Source organism: Salvelinus fontinalis, chromosome 25 (genome assembly GCF_029448725.1).
Source record: "Salvelinus fontinalis isolate EN_2023a chromosome 25, ASM2944872v1, whole genome shotgun sequence".
Lineage (NCBI taxonomy): Eukaryota > Metazoa > Chordata > Actinopteri > Salmoniformes > Salmonidae > Salvelinus > Salvelinus fontinalis.
Window position 1 is genome coordinate 24091627 of NC_074689.1, and position 19075 is coordinate 24110701.

Below are 19075 nucleotides of genomic sequence, written 5' to 3' on the forward strand. Positions count from 1 at the left end.
GGAAACTAAGTTGCACTTTCTAACCTCCTGCCAAATGTATGACCATATTAGAGACATATATTTCCCACAGATCACAAAGAATTAGAAAACAAATCAAATGTTGAAAAACTCCCATATCTATTGGGTGAAATACCACAGTGTGCCATCACAGCATCAAGATTTGTGACCTGTTGCCACAATGAAAGGGCAACCAGTGAAGAACAAACACCACTGTACTGTAAATACAACCCATATTTATGTTGATTTATTTTCCCTTTTGTACTCGAACTATTTGCACGTTGTTACAATACTGTACATTTTTTATTGTTTATTTCACTTTTGTTTATTATATATTTCACTTGCTTTGGCAATGTTAACATAAGTTTCCCATGCCAATACAGCCCTTAAATTTAGAGAGAGAGACAGAGAGAGAGATTAGGAAGGGTGAGAAATGTTTCAGAATCAGGGAGGGGAAAAAATAAAGAAAAATAGTACTGTGCATCAATATTTCAACACTCACTCACTCACACACACACACACACACACACACACACACACACACACACACACACACACACACACACACACACACACACACACACACACACACACACACACACACACACACACACACACCTACCTACCTGTGAATAGGCGGCGGTCTTCGTCTGAACTTTCAGCACTCAGGCACTGGCGGGTGGAGCAGATGGTTTCTCCAGCGAAGCAGGAGCAGGGGTGGCAGTCCACCCTGAATGACGACCCGTGGTCTGTGGGACAAGAACACATCATCCCTGTGTGAGACCTTGTCTGATTTAATTGGTTATATGGCTGCCAATGTAACTGTTATCGAACACTTCGAATCTTCCTGTCCACAGAAAATCCAGCAGCTGATAAAACTTCAACCATGTGATCTGGGTCACGACACCAATGTAACTGTTCAGGTATTGATCCTGGGATGTAACATATCAGGTATTGATCCTGGGATGTAACTGATCAGGTATTGATCCTGGGATGTAACTGATCAGGTATTGATCCTATGATGTAACAGATCAGGTATTGATCCTGGGATGTAACTGATCAGGTATTGATCCTGGGATGTAACTGATCAGGTATTGATCCTGGGATGTAACTGATCAGGTATTGATCCTATGATGTAACTGATCAGGTATTGATCCTGGGATGTAACTGATCAGGTATTGATCCTGGGATGTAACTGATCAGGTATTGATCCTATGATGTAACAGATCAGGTATTGATCCTGGGATGTAACTGATCAGGTATTGATCCTGGGATGTAACAGATCAGGTATTGATCCTGGGATGTAACTGATCAGGTATTGATCCTGGGATGTAACAGATCAGGTATTGATCCTGGGATGTAACTGATCAGGTATTGATCCTATGATGTAACAGATCAGGTATTGATCCTGGGATGTAACAGATCAGGTATTGATCCTGGGATGTAACTGATCAGGTATTGATCTAACACTGGACTTGTTATCTAAAAAGACTCGCCATGGGCTTTATGTTCTGAACATCATCACCATCTCTCCCATCTACTCACACCTAACAAGACATCTCTATAGGATGACTTCCTGTCTTAATGCTCTGGCTAGAAGCGCTCCAAAGCCCCACTCTCCCTGTCAGGCAAACCACATCTGTGTCAAATAAAGGCTGAAATGTCTCCTTTTAAACAGAGCGAAAACAACCATTAAAGAAAAAGCTGATTTGGATTGAAACAAACATAGTTTCAAATCTGTAACGAGAAACAACTAGGGATAAGAAAATATGTAAATATCAAACCTATATATGAAAAAAATAAGTGTTATTTTTTTATGTAGATGTGATGAACTGGGAGGCAACATCACAGAGAGACAAGGCCATGTGGAGAGAAAGTGTGTGTGTGTGTGTGTGTGTGTGTGTGTGTGTGTGTGTGTGTGTGTGTGTATGTTTTTGTGTGTGTGTGTGTGTGTGTGAGAGAGAGAGTTCCTAACCTCCTGCCCAATGTATGACCATATTAGAGACACATATTTCCCTCTGATTACACAGACACACAAAGAATTCGAAAACAAATCCAATTTTGATAAACTCCCATATCTACTGGGTGAAATACCACAGTGTGACATCACAGCAGCAAGATTTGTGACCTGTAGCCACAAGAAAAGGGGCAACCAGTGAAGAACAAACACCATTGTAAATACAACCCATATTTATTTTCCCTTTTGTACTTTAACCATTTGTACATCGTTACAACACTGTATATATACATAATATGGCATTTGAAATGTCTTAATTATTTTGGAACTTCTATGAGTGTAATGTTTACTGTTAATTTTTATTGTTTCTTTCACTTTTGTATATTATCTACTTCACTTGCTTTGGCAATGTTAACATATGTTTCCCATGCCAATAAAGAGCGAGCGAGAGAGAGAGAGACTCTGGCAGCAGGCTCCTTTCAAGTCACAGTAGTTACATTGAGGGTGGGCCAGAGGGAGACCGCGGGAAGGAAATACCAGCGTGTGGTTGTTTAGTGGCAGTGATGTTTACACCACAGGAAGCCTTTCACAACCAGGCACAGCAGCACCAAGGAGTCATGCACAGAGATCTCTCTCTCTCTCTCTCTCTCTCTCTCCCTCTCTCCCTCTCTCCCTCTCAACATAACAAGATTGATTGATAAGGAAAAACTCAAATAAACTACCGCTCCTTTTCCCTGTTTTGTGCATATTGTCTGTAAGCGCTGTGGAAACCAGGTGGGTGCTACACACTGCTGGTGAAGGGGGCAGCTTACTTTTTCTCTGGCCCCCCACAACGCAGGTCTTGGAGGTGTCGATGCAGGGCATCTCGGCACAGTTATCCAGCCTGCCACTCTGTCCGCAGGTACAAACCTCGAAGCAGCCCGCCTGGCCGTTACGCATGGGCACCTGGATACGGGCATTCACGTGGACCAGGAACTCTGAGGCCTCACCCAGTTTACAGCCTGATACACACACACACACACACACACACACACACACACACACACACACACACACACACACACACACACACACACACACACACACACACACACTTTATACGTCTACACATACATACTGTGTCTGTACAGTGGACATAGGCTACCCCTAGGGCTACAGGGAGGTACTGCATGTTCTAGTATACTGTACCAGGCACACAGAAGTAAGGCAGGCAGTCCTGTCCAGACTGGCAGCCCTTCCTGTTCACCTCACACAGGTGGTTGCTGGGACAAGGGTTGGGGTTACACGGGTGGATGACCTCCTCATTGATATTACCCAGGTTGCTAGGAGCTGGAGTGAGGAAGGAGAAGAACGACATGTTAAGACTTGACAATGAGAAAAGGTCTGAGAATCATCATTTCTCCTTGTAGCATTAGACTTCTTGTACGCGTCAACATTCAATAAAATTACTTCAACGAAGGAAAATGCAAGAATGAACTACCTCATTGTTTGAATAAGATGTCAATTGGTAATGGTAAGACGCACACACGCACACACACACAGACACACACACACACACACACACACACACACACACACACACACACACACACACACACACACACACACACACACACACACACACACACGTTACCACTCACTGAGGTATCTCTCCAGGGGGATGCAGCGTTCAGGGTCGTCTATGGGTGACAGAATCTCACAGATGCGCTCGGCCGTCTGTCCCTCGTAGAAGCGTTTGCGGTCACCACACTGTGTCAGGATGTCCACACAGTCCGACCTGAAGTGGTTTAGACAGAAGATACAGGGTTAGGTCAGCGGGCATCCCAACGTTCCAAACGGTTTCAAAATGTCTGATGGCTTAGCAATATTTCAATAAAGCCTGTCAGCTGGAATGTCTGCCTTGATCACATTGACCAGTCCTCCACATACAGTACCAGTCAAAAGCCCTTTTCATAAAATACCTAATACCTCTAAGAGACCACCTGTATTTGGTTCATGTAGTTTTAGGTTCCAGCTGGGTCTTCGGGCGGTCGATTCCCGAGGGATGCTTTTTACTGTGACCACGGGAATCTACTGCAGGTGAAGGTGGGATGCTGTATGTACTTATTTCACTTTATTAACTTTTTCTAACCAGGTCGGTGATTGAGGAAACAGTCTATTTTACAGTAACGCCCTGTAAAGGGAAGATGAATGGTACAGCAATAGCAGCAGGACCACATTAAGCCTATACCTTGACTAAAAATCACTTTCAATGGAGAATCTCTATTGGACACCTCTTAATTCAATCATAGGCTTAATCTCTGGGAAACTAGCTCAAAGTCAGACTAAATACTTGAACCTTTTACTGCAGTGGGCTAAATCAGAGTCACACAGAGTGTTTCTTGGTAGTCTTAAACAAATCTACTTTGAAACAAAAGTATACACCTCACACACATGGTTATGGGCTTAAAACAAAGAAGACACCTGAACCATGTCAGATACACAGTTGAAATGTATTACATTTTGAGTTTACATCCCAATAATACCCTTTATATACATCACAGCAGACTGAAATATAATAAAAAACATTTGACATAGACACATCGGTATTTCGGTAATAAAAAAAATAAAATGTTTAGGAAATTATGAAAAATATGAATAACATTCCACCTATGAGGCCACTAGGTCGTTTGACTGCAGAAAAGGGCTACGTCAAATAACAGAATGAAAATATTGGCTACGTACTTGCAGATGACGCTGCCGCGAGACTTGCTGTAGCAGGGTTTGATCTGCAGGGCGCAGGCCACAGCCTTCCACATCTCCGGACGACACTTCCTGATGTCCAGGACGGGGATGTTCATAAAGGGCATCTTGATCGTCCCATTGGACCACAGCTTGATGTCATTCATGGCGCCTTGGTCTGATTGGACGTTACAGCTACGGAACAGCTCTGTGGGCCTAGAGTTAATATGACCAGAGAGAGACATGATAGAATTAACAGGTGTACTCAGTAGCTATGTACCTATCAACATTGATAGAGATGTGCACACAACAGAAAACCCAAATGGAGTCGAATGAAGATTGCAATGTGGAAGATATATAATTGCTCCCCTCTGTCACATGACTTGTGTGTTAGCTTCGACAAAAGCTTTAAACTGGAAGTGATCATGTTCAGAAGGAAGAAAAAAGCGGAACGAAAAACCAACTACCAAACACTTTGAAACTATAATAACAATCTCAGTAACGATAACAGATACGTTGTTCTGGCTTTGACTGATACGTGGTTGTTGATCTACTTCAGTTGACCGTAAGTCACTCTGGAGAAGAGCGTCAGCTAAATGACCAACATGGAAACTGAATTTTTTTTCCCGAGAAGGGTGGTAGGTAGCCTCGACTCGAGGTTACCACGTGGACACGAAGTGAATCTTAGTACAGAAACTCATTGTACACTAAAACACTACACACAAAACTGTCTCTTTCTGTCTAATGAGACACAAAACTGTCTCTTTCTGTCTAATGAGACACAACATTGTCTCTCTCTGTCTAATGAGACACAACATTGTCTCTCTCTGTCTAATGAGACACAACGTTGTCTCTCTCTGTCTAATGAGACACAACATTGTCTCTCTCTGTCTAATGAGACACAACATTGTCTCTATCTGTCTAATGAGACACAACATTGTCTCTCTCTGTCTAATGAGACACAACATTGTCTCTATCTGTCTAATGAGACACAACATTGTCTCTCTCTGTCTAATGAGACACAACATTGTCTCTCTCTGTCTAATGAGACACCATTGTCTCTCTCTGTCTAATGAGACACAACATTGTCTCTCTCTGTCTAATGAGACACAACATTGTCTCTATCTGTCTAATGAGACACAACATTGTCTCTCTCTGTCTAATGAGACACAACATTGTCTCTCTCTGTCTAATGAGACACAACATTGTCTCTATCTGTCTAATGAGACACAACATTGTCTCTCTCTGTCTAATGAGACACAACATTGTCTCTCTCTGTCTAATGAGACACAACATTGTCTCTCTCTGTCTAATGAGACACAACATTGTCTCTCTCTGTCTAATGAGACACAACATTGTCTCTCTCTGTCTAATGAGACACAACATTGTCTCTATCTGTCTAATGACACACACCACTGTCTCTCTCTGTCTAATGAAATGCACATTCACTCTGCCTTGCGTGTCCAGATGTCGTCTCCACAGCTCAACACCACATGGATGTGGCGGAGGTGATGTCAGAAGGAGGTCCGCCAGATGGCCACTGTTTACTACTGCAGAAACATCCCGGAGACAGAGACCAATGACCAATGGCTGAGAGGGACTACTTCCTGAGGAAACCTGTTGCCGGGATGAGGACTATTTTCTTTAATGATCTACGGGTTGGAGGAAGTGTAATTCATGATTGGTATGTTTCACTGGGGGGTACTTCAGGGGTTGATGTTAGATGTGGCTGAGTGCTGATATTCAGTCACTGGTTGGTTTGTTAACTTTACAGCCTTTAAAATATCCCACTGGCCACTCCCGTGTCTGTGTTTTTGTTTACTTAACTTATCAAGACACCAATGTCCTAACAATTCACCCCAATTCACCCCAATGTCCTAACAATTCACCCTAATGTCCTAACAATTCACCCTAATGTCCTAACAATTTACCCCAATGTCCTAACAATTCACCCTAATGTCCTAACAATTCACCCTAATGTCCTAACAATTCACCCTAATGTCCTAACAATTCACCCCAATGTCCTAACAATTCACCCCAATTCACCCCAATGTCCTAACAATTCACCTCTATGTCCTAACAATTCACCCCAATGTCTTAACAATTCACCCTAATGTCCTAACAATTCACCCTAATGTCCTAACAATTCACCCCAATGTCCTAACAATTCACACCAATGTCCTAACAATTCACCCTAATGTCCTAACAATTCACCCTAATGTCCTAACAATTCACCCCAATGTCCTAACAATCACACCAATGTCCTAACAATTCACACCAATGTCCTAACAATTCACACCAATGTCCTAACAATTCACACCAATGTCCTAACAATTCACCCTAATGTCCTAACAATTCACCCCAATGTCCTAACAATCACACCAATGTCCTAACAATTCACACCAATGTCCTAACAATTCACACCAATGTCCTAACAATTCACACCAATGTCCTAACAATTCACACCAATGTCCTAACAATTCACCCTAATGTCCTGACAGGGTAGGAAAACAATAACTTTTTTGGAAAAGTCAGGATTTGTTTAATGTCCTGTATTTGTTCAAATGCTATTCTAAGCTTGAGGTTAAGGTTAGGGTTAGGGTAAGGTTTAGGGATTATGGAAAATTAGATTTTTAATGGTCAAACATGTTTACTCCCCAAAAACTCCTGACATTCCAAGAAAGTTAAGCTGTGTGTGTGTGTGCGCGTGAGCGTTCCTGTCTGTGAGCACGTATGTCTGAGTGTGTGTGTGTGCACACGCATGCGAGTGTGTCAGGGGAGAGGGGAAGGAAAGGGAGGTCTTGGCCACAAGAAGAGGGACCACAGCCTTGCCTCAGCTCCAGGTCATGAACCAAGCGTGACCCCATGCATGGGTAGCGGTTACAGTGGGTTTCCACTCCACCCCAAAAATAAACTTGAATGACCTCTTCACTTTTATTTACAGTGACTGGTGTCCCTCTCTTTCTACTCTCCCTCTCCTCTAGTTTCTGTCTCTCTACACATTCACCCACATTAAAATGGCAAGTAAAGTAGCTTCAGTTAAAACAAGGATATTTAGGATAGTTAGTTATTCAATCGATTACATTTTCACCAAGCAGGGTATTATATTTCGTACATGTTAAAAATAGACAAGGTGTGTTTGGTTTCCATACTTTCAGGAACCCACATTCAACTTCAGCCTTCTTCATCAGCCAGAATGAGAAGAGGTTTATCTGTGTAGTTACAGGGTCAGCTTTGTTAAATTACAACCCTGGGCTTGTATACGTTACCTCTTATCCCCCCACTCTCTTATCCTCCCATCCTCCCTTTCTTTATCTCAGCCCTCCTCTCCCACTCTTCTCTCAGAATGATTGGCATGTGGATTGAGACTTCCTGCCTTGGACCTTGGTGAGCCCTGGACCATGACAAGAGTTGCATTTGTCCAGAAAGACAGACAGACAGACATACAGACAGAGAGATAGACAGGCAGGCAGGCAGGCAGACTGCCTGACATATAGGACTGGTAGACAGACAGACAGACAGACAGACAGACAGGCAGGCAGACTGACTGACATATAGGACTGGTAGACAGACAGAAAGATAGACAGGCAGGCAGGCAGGCAGGCAGGCAGGCAGGCAGGCAGGCAGGCAGGCAGGCAGACTGACATATAGGACTGGTAGTCAGACAGACAGACATGGAGGCAGACAAGCCTACCTGCTCTAAAGCAGTCAGGGAGATATCACTGAGACACAGAACAGCCTCATCAACAGGATGGAACCCCTGTAATCTCCATATGACCAGTCAACAGGATGGTGCCCCTCTAATCTCCATACGACCAGTCAACAGGATGGTACCCCTCTAATCTCCATACGACCAGTCAACAGGATGGTGCCCCTCTAATCTCCATACCACCAGTCAACAGGATGGTACCCCTCTAATCTCCATACGACCAGTCAACAGGATGGTACCCCTCTAATCTCCATACGACCAGTCAACAGGATGGTACCCCTCTAATCTCCATACGACCAGTCAACAGGATGGTACCCCTCTAATCTCCATACCACCAGTCAACAGGATGGTACCCCTCTAATCTCCATACGACCAGTCAACAGGATGGTACCCCTCTAATCTCCATACCACCAGTCAACAGGATGGAACCCCTCTAATCTCCATATGACCAGTCAACAGGATGGAACCCCTGTAATCTCCATACCACCAGTCAACAGGATGGAACCCCTCTAATCTCCATACGACCAGTCAACAGGATGGAACCCCTGTAATCTCCATACGACCAGTCAACAGGATGGTGCCCCTGTAATCTCCATATGACCAGTCAACAGGATGGAACCCCTGTAATCTCCATACGACCAGTCAACAGGGTGGTACCCCTGTAATCTCCATACGACCTGGCTGGGGAGTGTATTTATGTAGCGGACACAGAGACCCAGGCCCCAGGGCTGTGGCACTCAGGGCCCACTGACAGTGCTCAGCGCTGGCGTAGCTACACAGCACCGCAGGTTTCTCAGTACTTTGGAGATCCCTATCCCCTTTGCCTCTTGCCCTGTTTGTCTTCCATAGTGTGACTGTGGCCGGGCCCACCCCCCCTCACGATGCTTGTCACCCCAGCTTTTGAACCCCTCAGGGAGGAAGGCTCTCCTTACGCTGGCCCCTGGGACTCCTTCAAAGGAAATGAGAGAGAATTTGTTTGTCTGAAACTTGGTGTCTTCATCATCCATCTCCAATGAAAAATAATACATGGAATACTTGGGATTGTTTTCAAACATTCTCTACAAGGGCCGAGCATGAAACGTTTCTGTGGCTTTTTAGGGTTTGATTACTGCTGAGCTGCAATTCAAAAGTAAATACTGTATGTTTTCTGATAATCTTGACATGATGGTTATCATCATTACTGAACAACATGATACCTTACAGTCAACAGACAAAGATACAGAAATATATCATACACATAGAAGTCAAAGAGAGTTCATAGAGAGGTTATAGAGAGGTCACGGAGAGGTCACATAGAGGTCACAGAGAGGTCACAGAGAGGTCACAGAGAGGTGATACAGAGGTCAAAGAGAGGTCATAGAGAGGTCAAAGAGATGTCCGAGAGGTCAACGAGAGTTCATAGAGAGGTCAAAGAAAGGTCAAGGAGAGGTCAAAGAGATGTCATAGAGAGGTCGAGAGACGAGATTATGTTTGAGTCTGTAGCCCATGATGATGTCACGTCCTTCAGATCCCCTAGTGTCCAATCAGATATTTTCTCTGATCCTGACTACAGCCTGGAAAATCAACACTTTGAAACTTGACAAAGCTAATGTGTTGGGTGGCTTGTGGTGAAATGTAGCTTTGTGGACAGTGCTTGATGGGGATGAGTCCACAGGTGGGGAGTGTTCTGTTGAACTGTGTGTGTTTGTGTGGGTTCGCCGGCCGGACTTTGATGGCGTCAAGCATGGGTCTGCTGGCCCCATGCCAGACCAGGATGCAGCAAGCTGTGACACGGCTGGCCTCGAAGCTCAAATGCAAACACCATAAACTACAGTATAATGACACACACACACACACACACACACACACACACACACACACACACACACACACACACACACACCCTTTCCTCTCTCCTTCTTTCTCTGTGACCTCTAAACAACCTAGCGTACAGCCGTGGAAGCCGACCACAACACACATCAGTCACAGAGCCATCAGTCACAGAGCCATCAGTCACAGAGCCATCAGTCACAGAGCCATCAGTCACAGAGCCATCAGTCACAGAGCCATCAGTCACAGAGCCTATAGTACACTCTTAGTAAAAGAATTGCTATCTAGAACCCAAAAGGGTTCATCGGCTGTTACCATAGGAGAACCCTTTGAATAACCATTTTTGATTCCAGATAGAACCCTATTGGGTTCCATGTAGAACCCTTTCCCCAGATGGTTCTATATGGAACCCAAAATAATTAAACCTAGGGCTGTTACGGTGACCGTATTACCGCCACAAAGGCGGTCACGAGTCATGAAAGTAGTCAAATTCCACGTTACCGTTTAGTCACAGTAATTAGGTTTCTACAAGCTCTGATGCTGCTGCTGGTTATTAGTAGCCTACCAAACTTGCTAACTGCCTGTTACTCAGCACTCTATTGTCCCTCTAATCACTCTGACATCAATATAAATATGATCTAAAATCTAATCAAAGACTTTATGACAGCAAATGAGCTCATGTTGCACAACATTTCTATAGGTTTTTCAATTGTGGGAGAATAGAGTGATGGCCACTAATAAAAAGAGGAGGATCCCATCAGCTTTTTATAGGCTAGGCTTACTATATTAATTAAAATGCACCTTTATAATAAAAACATTACATGCAAAACTGCATTAGCGGTCACTTTTGATATTGGTGTTTTCCCGCTAATGGAACATTTGCACGTATAGCCTACTTGTCACGGCTGTTGAAGGATGAGGACCAAGGTGCAGTGTGGTGAGCGTACATTTTACTTTATTTAAATATGATGCCGACAAAAAACAATAAACCATACAAAACAAACCGTGAAGCTAAAGGCAATAGTGCCAACAAACAAAGACAACTACCCACAAAGAACGGTGGGAAAAAAGATACCTAAGTATGGTTGCCAATCAGAGACAACGATAGACAGCTGTCCCTGATTGAGAACCATACCCGGCCAAAACATAGAAATAGAAAATCATAGAAACACAAAACATAGAATGCCCACCCCAACTCACGCCCTGACCAAACCAAAATAGAGACATAAAAAGGATCTCTAAGGTCAGGGCGTGACGCTACTGCCATGTGCTCTTTGTTGTGCTTATAATGTGAAGATATAGCCTAATAGTTTATCAACATTTCAAGCTAAACGTTCTGATCTGTTGCGACGGTCTCATTGCATAAGATAGGTGCTAGTGGTTGTATTAATTTGGGATCTATCGCATCTTACAATTGTCCCAGACTATGTTTGTAATATTAATTTCTCGCACAGAATAGGTCGACTTTACTATTATGGGGTATAGTAGATTGACATAGACTAGTGCTTTTGCTGTTCGTTAGGCCTACTCATCTTGATGGCTGACAAAAAGTGAAGTGGACAGTTCTTCCAATAGCTTCAATATGCACCTCGGAATTGGATAAGGACGCACGCAGTTGCGTCCCCGATGTGTCTGTCTTCACTTGTAGCCTGTGAGAAAGACCTGATCACGTGATGGAGAGCCATGTGAGTGAGAAGTGCTTCGGAGCACGCAGCACGCATGGAGATGGGAATTAAAATTATTATTCAGCCCAAGGGCACAACGGTCACTGGATTTTTTTTAGGGGGCATTACGGCCACACAAAGGGGATGCCACCAGGAAATTCAAGGCATTATCAATTATCATTGTCAAATTGTGAATGAGAGACTGATGAAGTGTGTACAGCCTGTGCAAAAAAAACAAAGCAGAGCTCATGCCTTTCAATCAACTTTTCTCAAATCATCATTAAAGTCTCATCATGCAGCCTTAGAATTGATTAAAAATATAAACATACAGCCCAACGTTTGTATCACAACTAAAGTTGCATGAATACATCTAAATTAAGCATATAGGAGTACCGTTTCTTTGTTAACCGCTCAACACAGAATAGGAGCGTGTGCGCACTACCTCAAACCTTTATTCAATTGTATTCTTCATACTTTAAAATACTATAAAATAATGCCACGTAATTCTAAGCAAATCTTGTCTGCTAAAAGAGTGTAGCCCACAGCCATATGGCATAGCCAGATCAGGACCTAACATAAGAACAACTCAGAGTATACTATTGTGTTATTCTGAAATAGACTACATTTTCTTCATATCATGTTTTTATAGACCTATCTAAAATAAATAATGGATTTATTGTGACGGTGTAGGCTATATTACATGGATTTATTGTGACGGTGTAGGCTATATTACATGGATTTATTAGACTTTTTAAAATGTAGATGTTCAAAAGGTCTGAATTAGTGGCTTGTAGGCTGTGTGTGGAAGCCAGGAGATGCTAAACCTGTTTATGGTCAATTACAGTGAGACCGGGAGTTATTTGCTTGACAATCACCGGCTGACAAAATTTCATGACCGCCACAGCCCTAGTTCTACCTGGAACCAAAAAGGGTTCTCCTATTGGAACGGCCGAAGAACCCCTTTTGGAAGCATTTTTTCTAAGAGGGTAGACCAAGGTCATCATCAACAACTAGTGAACAGACTCTCTGAACAGACTCTCTGAACAGACTCTCTGAACAGACTCTCTGAACAGACTCTCTGAACAGACTCTCTGAACAGACTCTCTGAACAGACTCTCTGAACAGACTCTCTGAACAGACTCTCTGAACAGACTCTCTGAACAGACTCTCTGAACAGACTCTCTGAACAGACTCTCTGAACAGACTCTCTGAACAGACTCTCTGAACAGACTCTCTGAACAGACTCTCTGAACAGACCCCAGAGGTCTTGGTTTCCCCCGGCCCCATCCAGCCAAGATCACTAGCATGGGATCAACTTAACCCTTAATTTCACAACCAACGCTCAAACAATTAACTGTAGAATATATTTAATATGGTTACGAGGCTGTTGGTTCCAGCTTGGGTTTTGAGGGAGTTGCCCATAGGGTTATGTATGGGTCACGAGGGAGGGGCCGTGAAAGCCAGTAACCTACTAACCACTGGGCTAGGGAGCAGGGTGGGGTGGACTCACTCACTCCCTCCCTACACTACCCACGCCTGTATCCCTTCTCCCCTGACCTCCATGGGACTCTCCAGAACTAATCAATCATATTAGCCTAGTGTGTGGTGCGTCATACAGCCTCACAGCTTGGAGTGATAGAGGACATGGGTTTGCAGGTGTCACGCCCTGACCATAGAGAGCCTTTTAATTTCTCTATTTGGTTAGGTCAGGGTGTGATTTGGGTGGGAATTCTAGTTTGTCTATTTCTTTGTTGGCTGGTTATGGTTCCCAATCAGAGGCAGCTGTCTATCGTTGTCTCTGATTGGGGATCATACTTAGGCAGCCTGTTTTCCACCTGAGTTTGTGGGATCTTGTTTTTGCACAGTTACTAGATAGCCGTTACGTTCGTTTATCTTTTGTTGTTTTTTTGGTGTTCATCTAAATAAAGAAATATGTATGCTTACCACGCTGCGCCTTGGTCTCCTCATTCTAACGACGGACGTAACAGCAGGATGCCAGTTAACCGTTAGGACTCTGGTTGTCCAGATCACTCAGACCCACCTGTAATTTGTCTTTTTCAAGCTCACTCTCATTGACATGTCCCAGTATGGTTTGGATCTTTGATACAGTACAGCTCGTTGTGTTGAACGTGGATATGTAACAAAAAGGTTCAGCAATGCAACAGAGCACTACAGATCCTTTTTGGATGTACGCAATTGTTGTGATATTTGTATATGGAGTTTGTCGGTACAGTATATTTAGGTACCAGAACTATTCAAGGTACAGCGTGCCCCTGCGTGGTTCAATTCAAAGGTTGTGGATTAATTTGCTTCAGGGATCACATACAAAAATGTATGCATGAGATAATTTTTATTTGATTTTAACTAGGCAAATCAGTTAAGAACAAATTCTTATTTTTAATGATGGCTTAGGAACAGTGGGATAACTGCCTTGTTCAGAACAACATATTTTGAACTTGTCAGCTCGCGGATTTGAGCTTGCAACTTTTCTGTTACTAGTCCAACGCTCTAACCACTAGACTACCTGCATATATTGACATACTGTATATTGTTATTATATAATGATAATAATACATGTTGGGTAAGAGCGTCTGCTAGCCTCTGGATAAAAGGGTCTGTTAAATTATCAAAATGTAAAATTGTACAGTGACAGTCAGTCGGCAGTTGGGGCCCACCATGGGCAGTTGGGGCTCATTTCAATTTAAACTAGAGTTCGACCGATTAATCGGAATGGCCGATTAATTAGGGCCGGTTTCAAGTTTTCATAACAATCGGATATCGGCATTTTTTGGACACCGATCATGGCCGATTACATTGCACTCCATGAGGAGACTGCGTGGCAGGCTGACTCCCTGTTATGCGAGTGCAGCAAGTAGCCAAGGTAAGGTGCTAGCTAGCATTAAACGTATCTTATGAAAACAATCAATCTTAACATACTCACTAGTTAACTACACATGGTTGATGATATTACTAGGTTATCTAGCTTGTCCTGCGTTGCATATAATCAATGTGCTGCCTGTTAATTTATCATTGAATCACAGCCTACTTCGCCAAACGGGTGAGGATTTAACAAGCGTATTCCCAAAAAAAGCACTGTCGTTGCACCAATGTGTACCTAACCATAAACATCAACACCTTTCTTAAAATCAATACACAAGTATATATTTTTAAACCTGCATATTTAGTTAATATTGCCTGCTAACATGAATTTCTTTTAACTAGGGAAATTGTGTCACTTCTCTTGCGCTCTGTGCAACAGAGTCAGGCTATATGCAGCAGTTTGGGCCGCCTGGCTCGTTGCGAACTGTGTGAAGAGCAACTTCGCCAAACGGGGGGTGACTGAACAAAAGCGCATTTGCGAAAAAAGCACAATCGTTGCACGAATGTACCTAACCATAAACATCCTTGCCTTTCTGTGTGTTATTATGTTATAATTAAGTCTATGATTTGATATTTGATAGAGCAATCTGACTGAGCGGTGGTAGGCAGCAGCAGGCTCGTAAGCATTCATTCAAACAGCACTTTCGTGCGTTTGTCAGCAGCTCTTCCCTGTGCTTCAAGCATTGAGCTGTTTATGACTTCAAGCCTATCAACTCCCGAGATTAGGCTGGTGTAACCGATGTGAAATGGCTAGCTAGTTAGCAGGGTGCGTGCTAATAGCGTTTCAATCGGTGACGTAACTCGCTCTGAGACCTTGAAGTAGTTGTTCCCCTTGCTCTGTAAGGGCCGCGGCTTTTGTGGAGCGATGGATAACGATGCTTCGAGGGTGGCTGTTGTCGATGTGTTCCTGGTTCGAGCCCAGGTAGTGGCGAGGAGAGGAACGGAAGCTATACTGTTACACTGGCAATACTAAAGTGCCTATAAGAACATCCAATAGTCAAAGGTATATGAAATACAAATGGTATAGAGAGAAATAGTCTTATAATTCCTATAATAACTACAACCTAAAACTTCTTACCTGGGAATATTGAAGACTCGTGTTAAAAGGAACCACCAGCTTTCATATGTTCTCATGTTCTAAGCAAGGAACTTAAACGTTAGCTTTTTTACATGGCACATATGGCACTTTTACTTTCTTCTCCAACACTTTGTTCTGCATTATTTAATCCAAATGAACATGTTTCATTATTTATTTGAGGCTAAATTGATTTTATTGATGTATTATATTAAGTTAAAATAAAAGTGTTCATTCAGTATTGTTGTAATTGTCCTTATTACAAACAAATAAATAAAGAAATAAATCAGGCGATTAATCGGTATCAGTTTTTTTTGGTCCTCCAATAATCGGTATTGGCATTGAAAAATCATAATCGATTGACCTCTAATGTAATACCTTGAAACACAGCAAAGTCCGCCCATGATAGTAGGTATAGTATAGTAACATACCTGTTGTTGGAGTTGGTACAGAAGGTATATTAACAGGTATAGCAGCTAGGTATAGTAACATACCTGTTGTTGAAGTTGGTACAGAAGGTATTTAACAAGTATAGCAGCTAGGTATAGTAACATACCTGTTGTTGAAGTTGGTCCAGAAGGTATATTAACAGGTATAGCAGCTAGGTATAGTAACATACCTGTTGTTGAAGTTGGTCCAGAAGGTATATTAACAGGTATAGCAGCTAGGTATAGTAACATACCTGTTGTTGAAGTTGGTACAGAAGGTATTTAACAAGTATAGCAGCTAGGTATAGTAACATACCTGTTGTTGAAGTTGGTCCAGAAGGTATATTAACAGGTATAGCAGCTAGGTATAGTAACATACCTGTTGTTGAAGTTGGTGCAGTAGCCCAGGTCCTTGCAGCCGAGCTGGCAGGGTTCCCTGACGTCGGCCAGACAGGTGACCAGGGGTTTCTCCACAGGGCTGTACTCACACATCTGGTCAAACTCCTGCCACGTTTGAGTTCCCCAGTTGGTGCTGATCTCCTGACACATATCCCTGTGGGGGACGAAACAGAGTTACGTTGAAAGAAAAACGAAGCTGCACACTCCGATGTAATCATTTATTCACCAACGTTTACACAGCAAGTTGTCCTTCTCAGGGCTTCATGACCAAACAGAGTTAAACCTACAGACAGACAACACAAGCATGTCAAAGCATGTAAAAACATCAACTCAGCCTCCCAAGTGGCGCAGTGGTCTAAGATTCTGGGTTCGAGTCCAGGCTCTGTAGCAGCGGGAGACCCATGGGACGGCGCACAATTGGCCCAGCTTCATCCGGGTTAGGGGAGGGTTTGGCCGGCAGGGATGCCCTTGTCCCATCGCGCACTAGCGACTCCTGTGGTGGGCCAGGCGAAGTGCAAACTGACACGGTCGCCAGGTGTACGGTGTTTCCTCTGACACATTGGTGCAGCTGGCTTCCAGGTTAAGTGGGCATTGTGTCAAGAAGCGGTGCGGCTAGGTTGGGTTGTTTTGGAGGACGAACGGCTCTCGAACTTCGCCTCTCCCGAGTCCGTTCGGGAGATACAGCAATGAGACAAGACCGATACCATGAAATTGGGGAGAAAAAGTATATATATTTTTTTAAACTCAAATGTTCAGAGACTTTCTATGTATTTTGATCAGGTGTCCTGGAAACCAACCCTATGAGTTACCTCCATACCATGGAAGACCCCATCTCCACTATACTGTATACTGTAATCAATTATATCTACATTATATATACAACAGTATGTGTACACCCCTTCAAATTAGTGAATATGGCTATTTCAGGCACACCAGTTGCTGACAGGTATATAAAATAGAGCACACAGCCATGCAATCTCCATAGCAAAACATTGGCAGTAGAATGGCCTTCCTGAAGAGCTCAGTGATATTCAACGTGGCACCATCATAGGATGCAACCTTTCCAACAAGTCAGTTCGTCAAATTTCTGCCCTGCTAGAGCTGCCCCAGTCAACTGCAACTGATGTTATTGTGAAGTGGAAACTTAAAAGAGCAACAACGGCTCAGCCGCAAAGAGGTAGGCCACAAAAGCTCACAGAACGGGATTGCCGAGTGCTGAAGCGTGTACAAATCGTCTGTCCTCAGTTGCATCACTCACTATCGAGTTCCAAACTGCATCTGGAAGCAACGTCAGCACAAGAACTGTTCGTCGGGAGCTTCAAGAAATGAGTTTCCATGGCCGTACACAAACCTAAGTTCACCATGCGCAATTCCAAGCATTGGGTTTGGCGGATGCCAGGAGAACGCTACCTGCCGCAATGCATAGTACCAACTATAAAGTTTGGTGGAGGAGGAATAATGGTCTGGGGCTGTTATTTATGGTTCGGGTCTCTTAGTTCCAGTGAAGGGAAATCTTAACACTACAGCAATGACATTCTAGAGGATTCTGTGCTTCCAACATTGTTGGAACAGTTTGGGGAAGGCCCTTTCCTGTTTCAGCATGACAATTCCCCCGTGCACAAAGCGATGTCCATACAGAAATGGTTTGTCGAGATTGGTGTGGAAGAACTTGACTGGCCTGCACGGAGCCCTGACCTCAACCCCATCGAACACCTTTGAGATGAATTGGAACACCGACTGCGAGCCAGGCCTAATCGCCCAACATCAGTGACTGACCTCACTATGTGGCTGAATGGAAGCAAGTCCTGCAGCAATGTTCCAACATCTAGTGGAAAGCCTTCCCAAAGCATGGAGGCTGTTATAGCAGCAATGTTCCAACATCTAGTGGAAAGCCTTCCCAAAGCATGGAGGCTGTTATAGCAGCAATGTTCCAACATCTAGTGGAAAGCCTTCCCAAAGCATGGAGGCTGTTATAGCAGCAATGTTCCAACATCTAGTGGAAAGCCTTCCCAAAGCATGGAGCCTGTTATAGCAGCAATGTTCCAACATCTAGTGGAAAGCCTTCCCAAAGCATGGAGGCTGTTATAGCAGCAAAGGGGGACCAACTCCATATTTATTCACATGATTGTGGAATGAGATGTTCGACGAGCAGTTGTCCACATACATCTGGTAATGTAGTGTATCTATCTACAGTATGTATGGGGAAAAAATGTTGAGGGTGGGGGGGGTTAGAATATATACATATTTTCTCCCCAATTGGTAGTTACAGTCTTGTCCCATCGCTGCAACTCCCCTACGGACTCGCGAGAGGCAAAGGTCGAGAGCCATGCGTCCTCCAAAACACGACCCCGCCAAGACACACTGCTCGCTTAACCCGGAGACACCGTGCACCGCCTCATGGTTCTCCCGGATCGAACCCGGTGTGTAGTGACGCCT

At 43.6% G+C, this 19075-nt stretch overlaps 1 protein-coding gene across 1 annotated transcript in view; it reads right to left on the reverse strand.

Annotated features, from left to right (window-relative positions):
- LOC129823005 (reversion-inducing cysteine-rich protein with Kazal motifs-like) overlaps nucleotides 1–19075 on the reverse strand; it is a 106714-nt gene that overhangs the window by 16468 nt on the left and 71171 nt on the right. Inside the window, exons 10-15 of the mRNA XM_055881658.1 lie at nucleotides 16620–16793; nucleotides 4679–4891; nucleotides 3595–3731; nucleotides 3143–3283; nucleotides 2767–2955; nucleotides 624–746 (exon numbers count right to left, since the gene is read on the reverse strand). Coding sequence (XP_055737633.1) covers nucleotides 624–746; nucleotides 2767–2955; nucleotides 3143–3283; nucleotides 3595–3731; nucleotides 4679–4891; nucleotides 16620–16793 — 977 coding nt within the window. The remainder of the gene's footprint in view (nucleotides 1–623; nucleotides 747–2766; nucleotides 2956–3142; nucleotides 3284–3594; nucleotides 3732–4678; nucleotides 4892–16619; nucleotides 16794–19075) is intronic.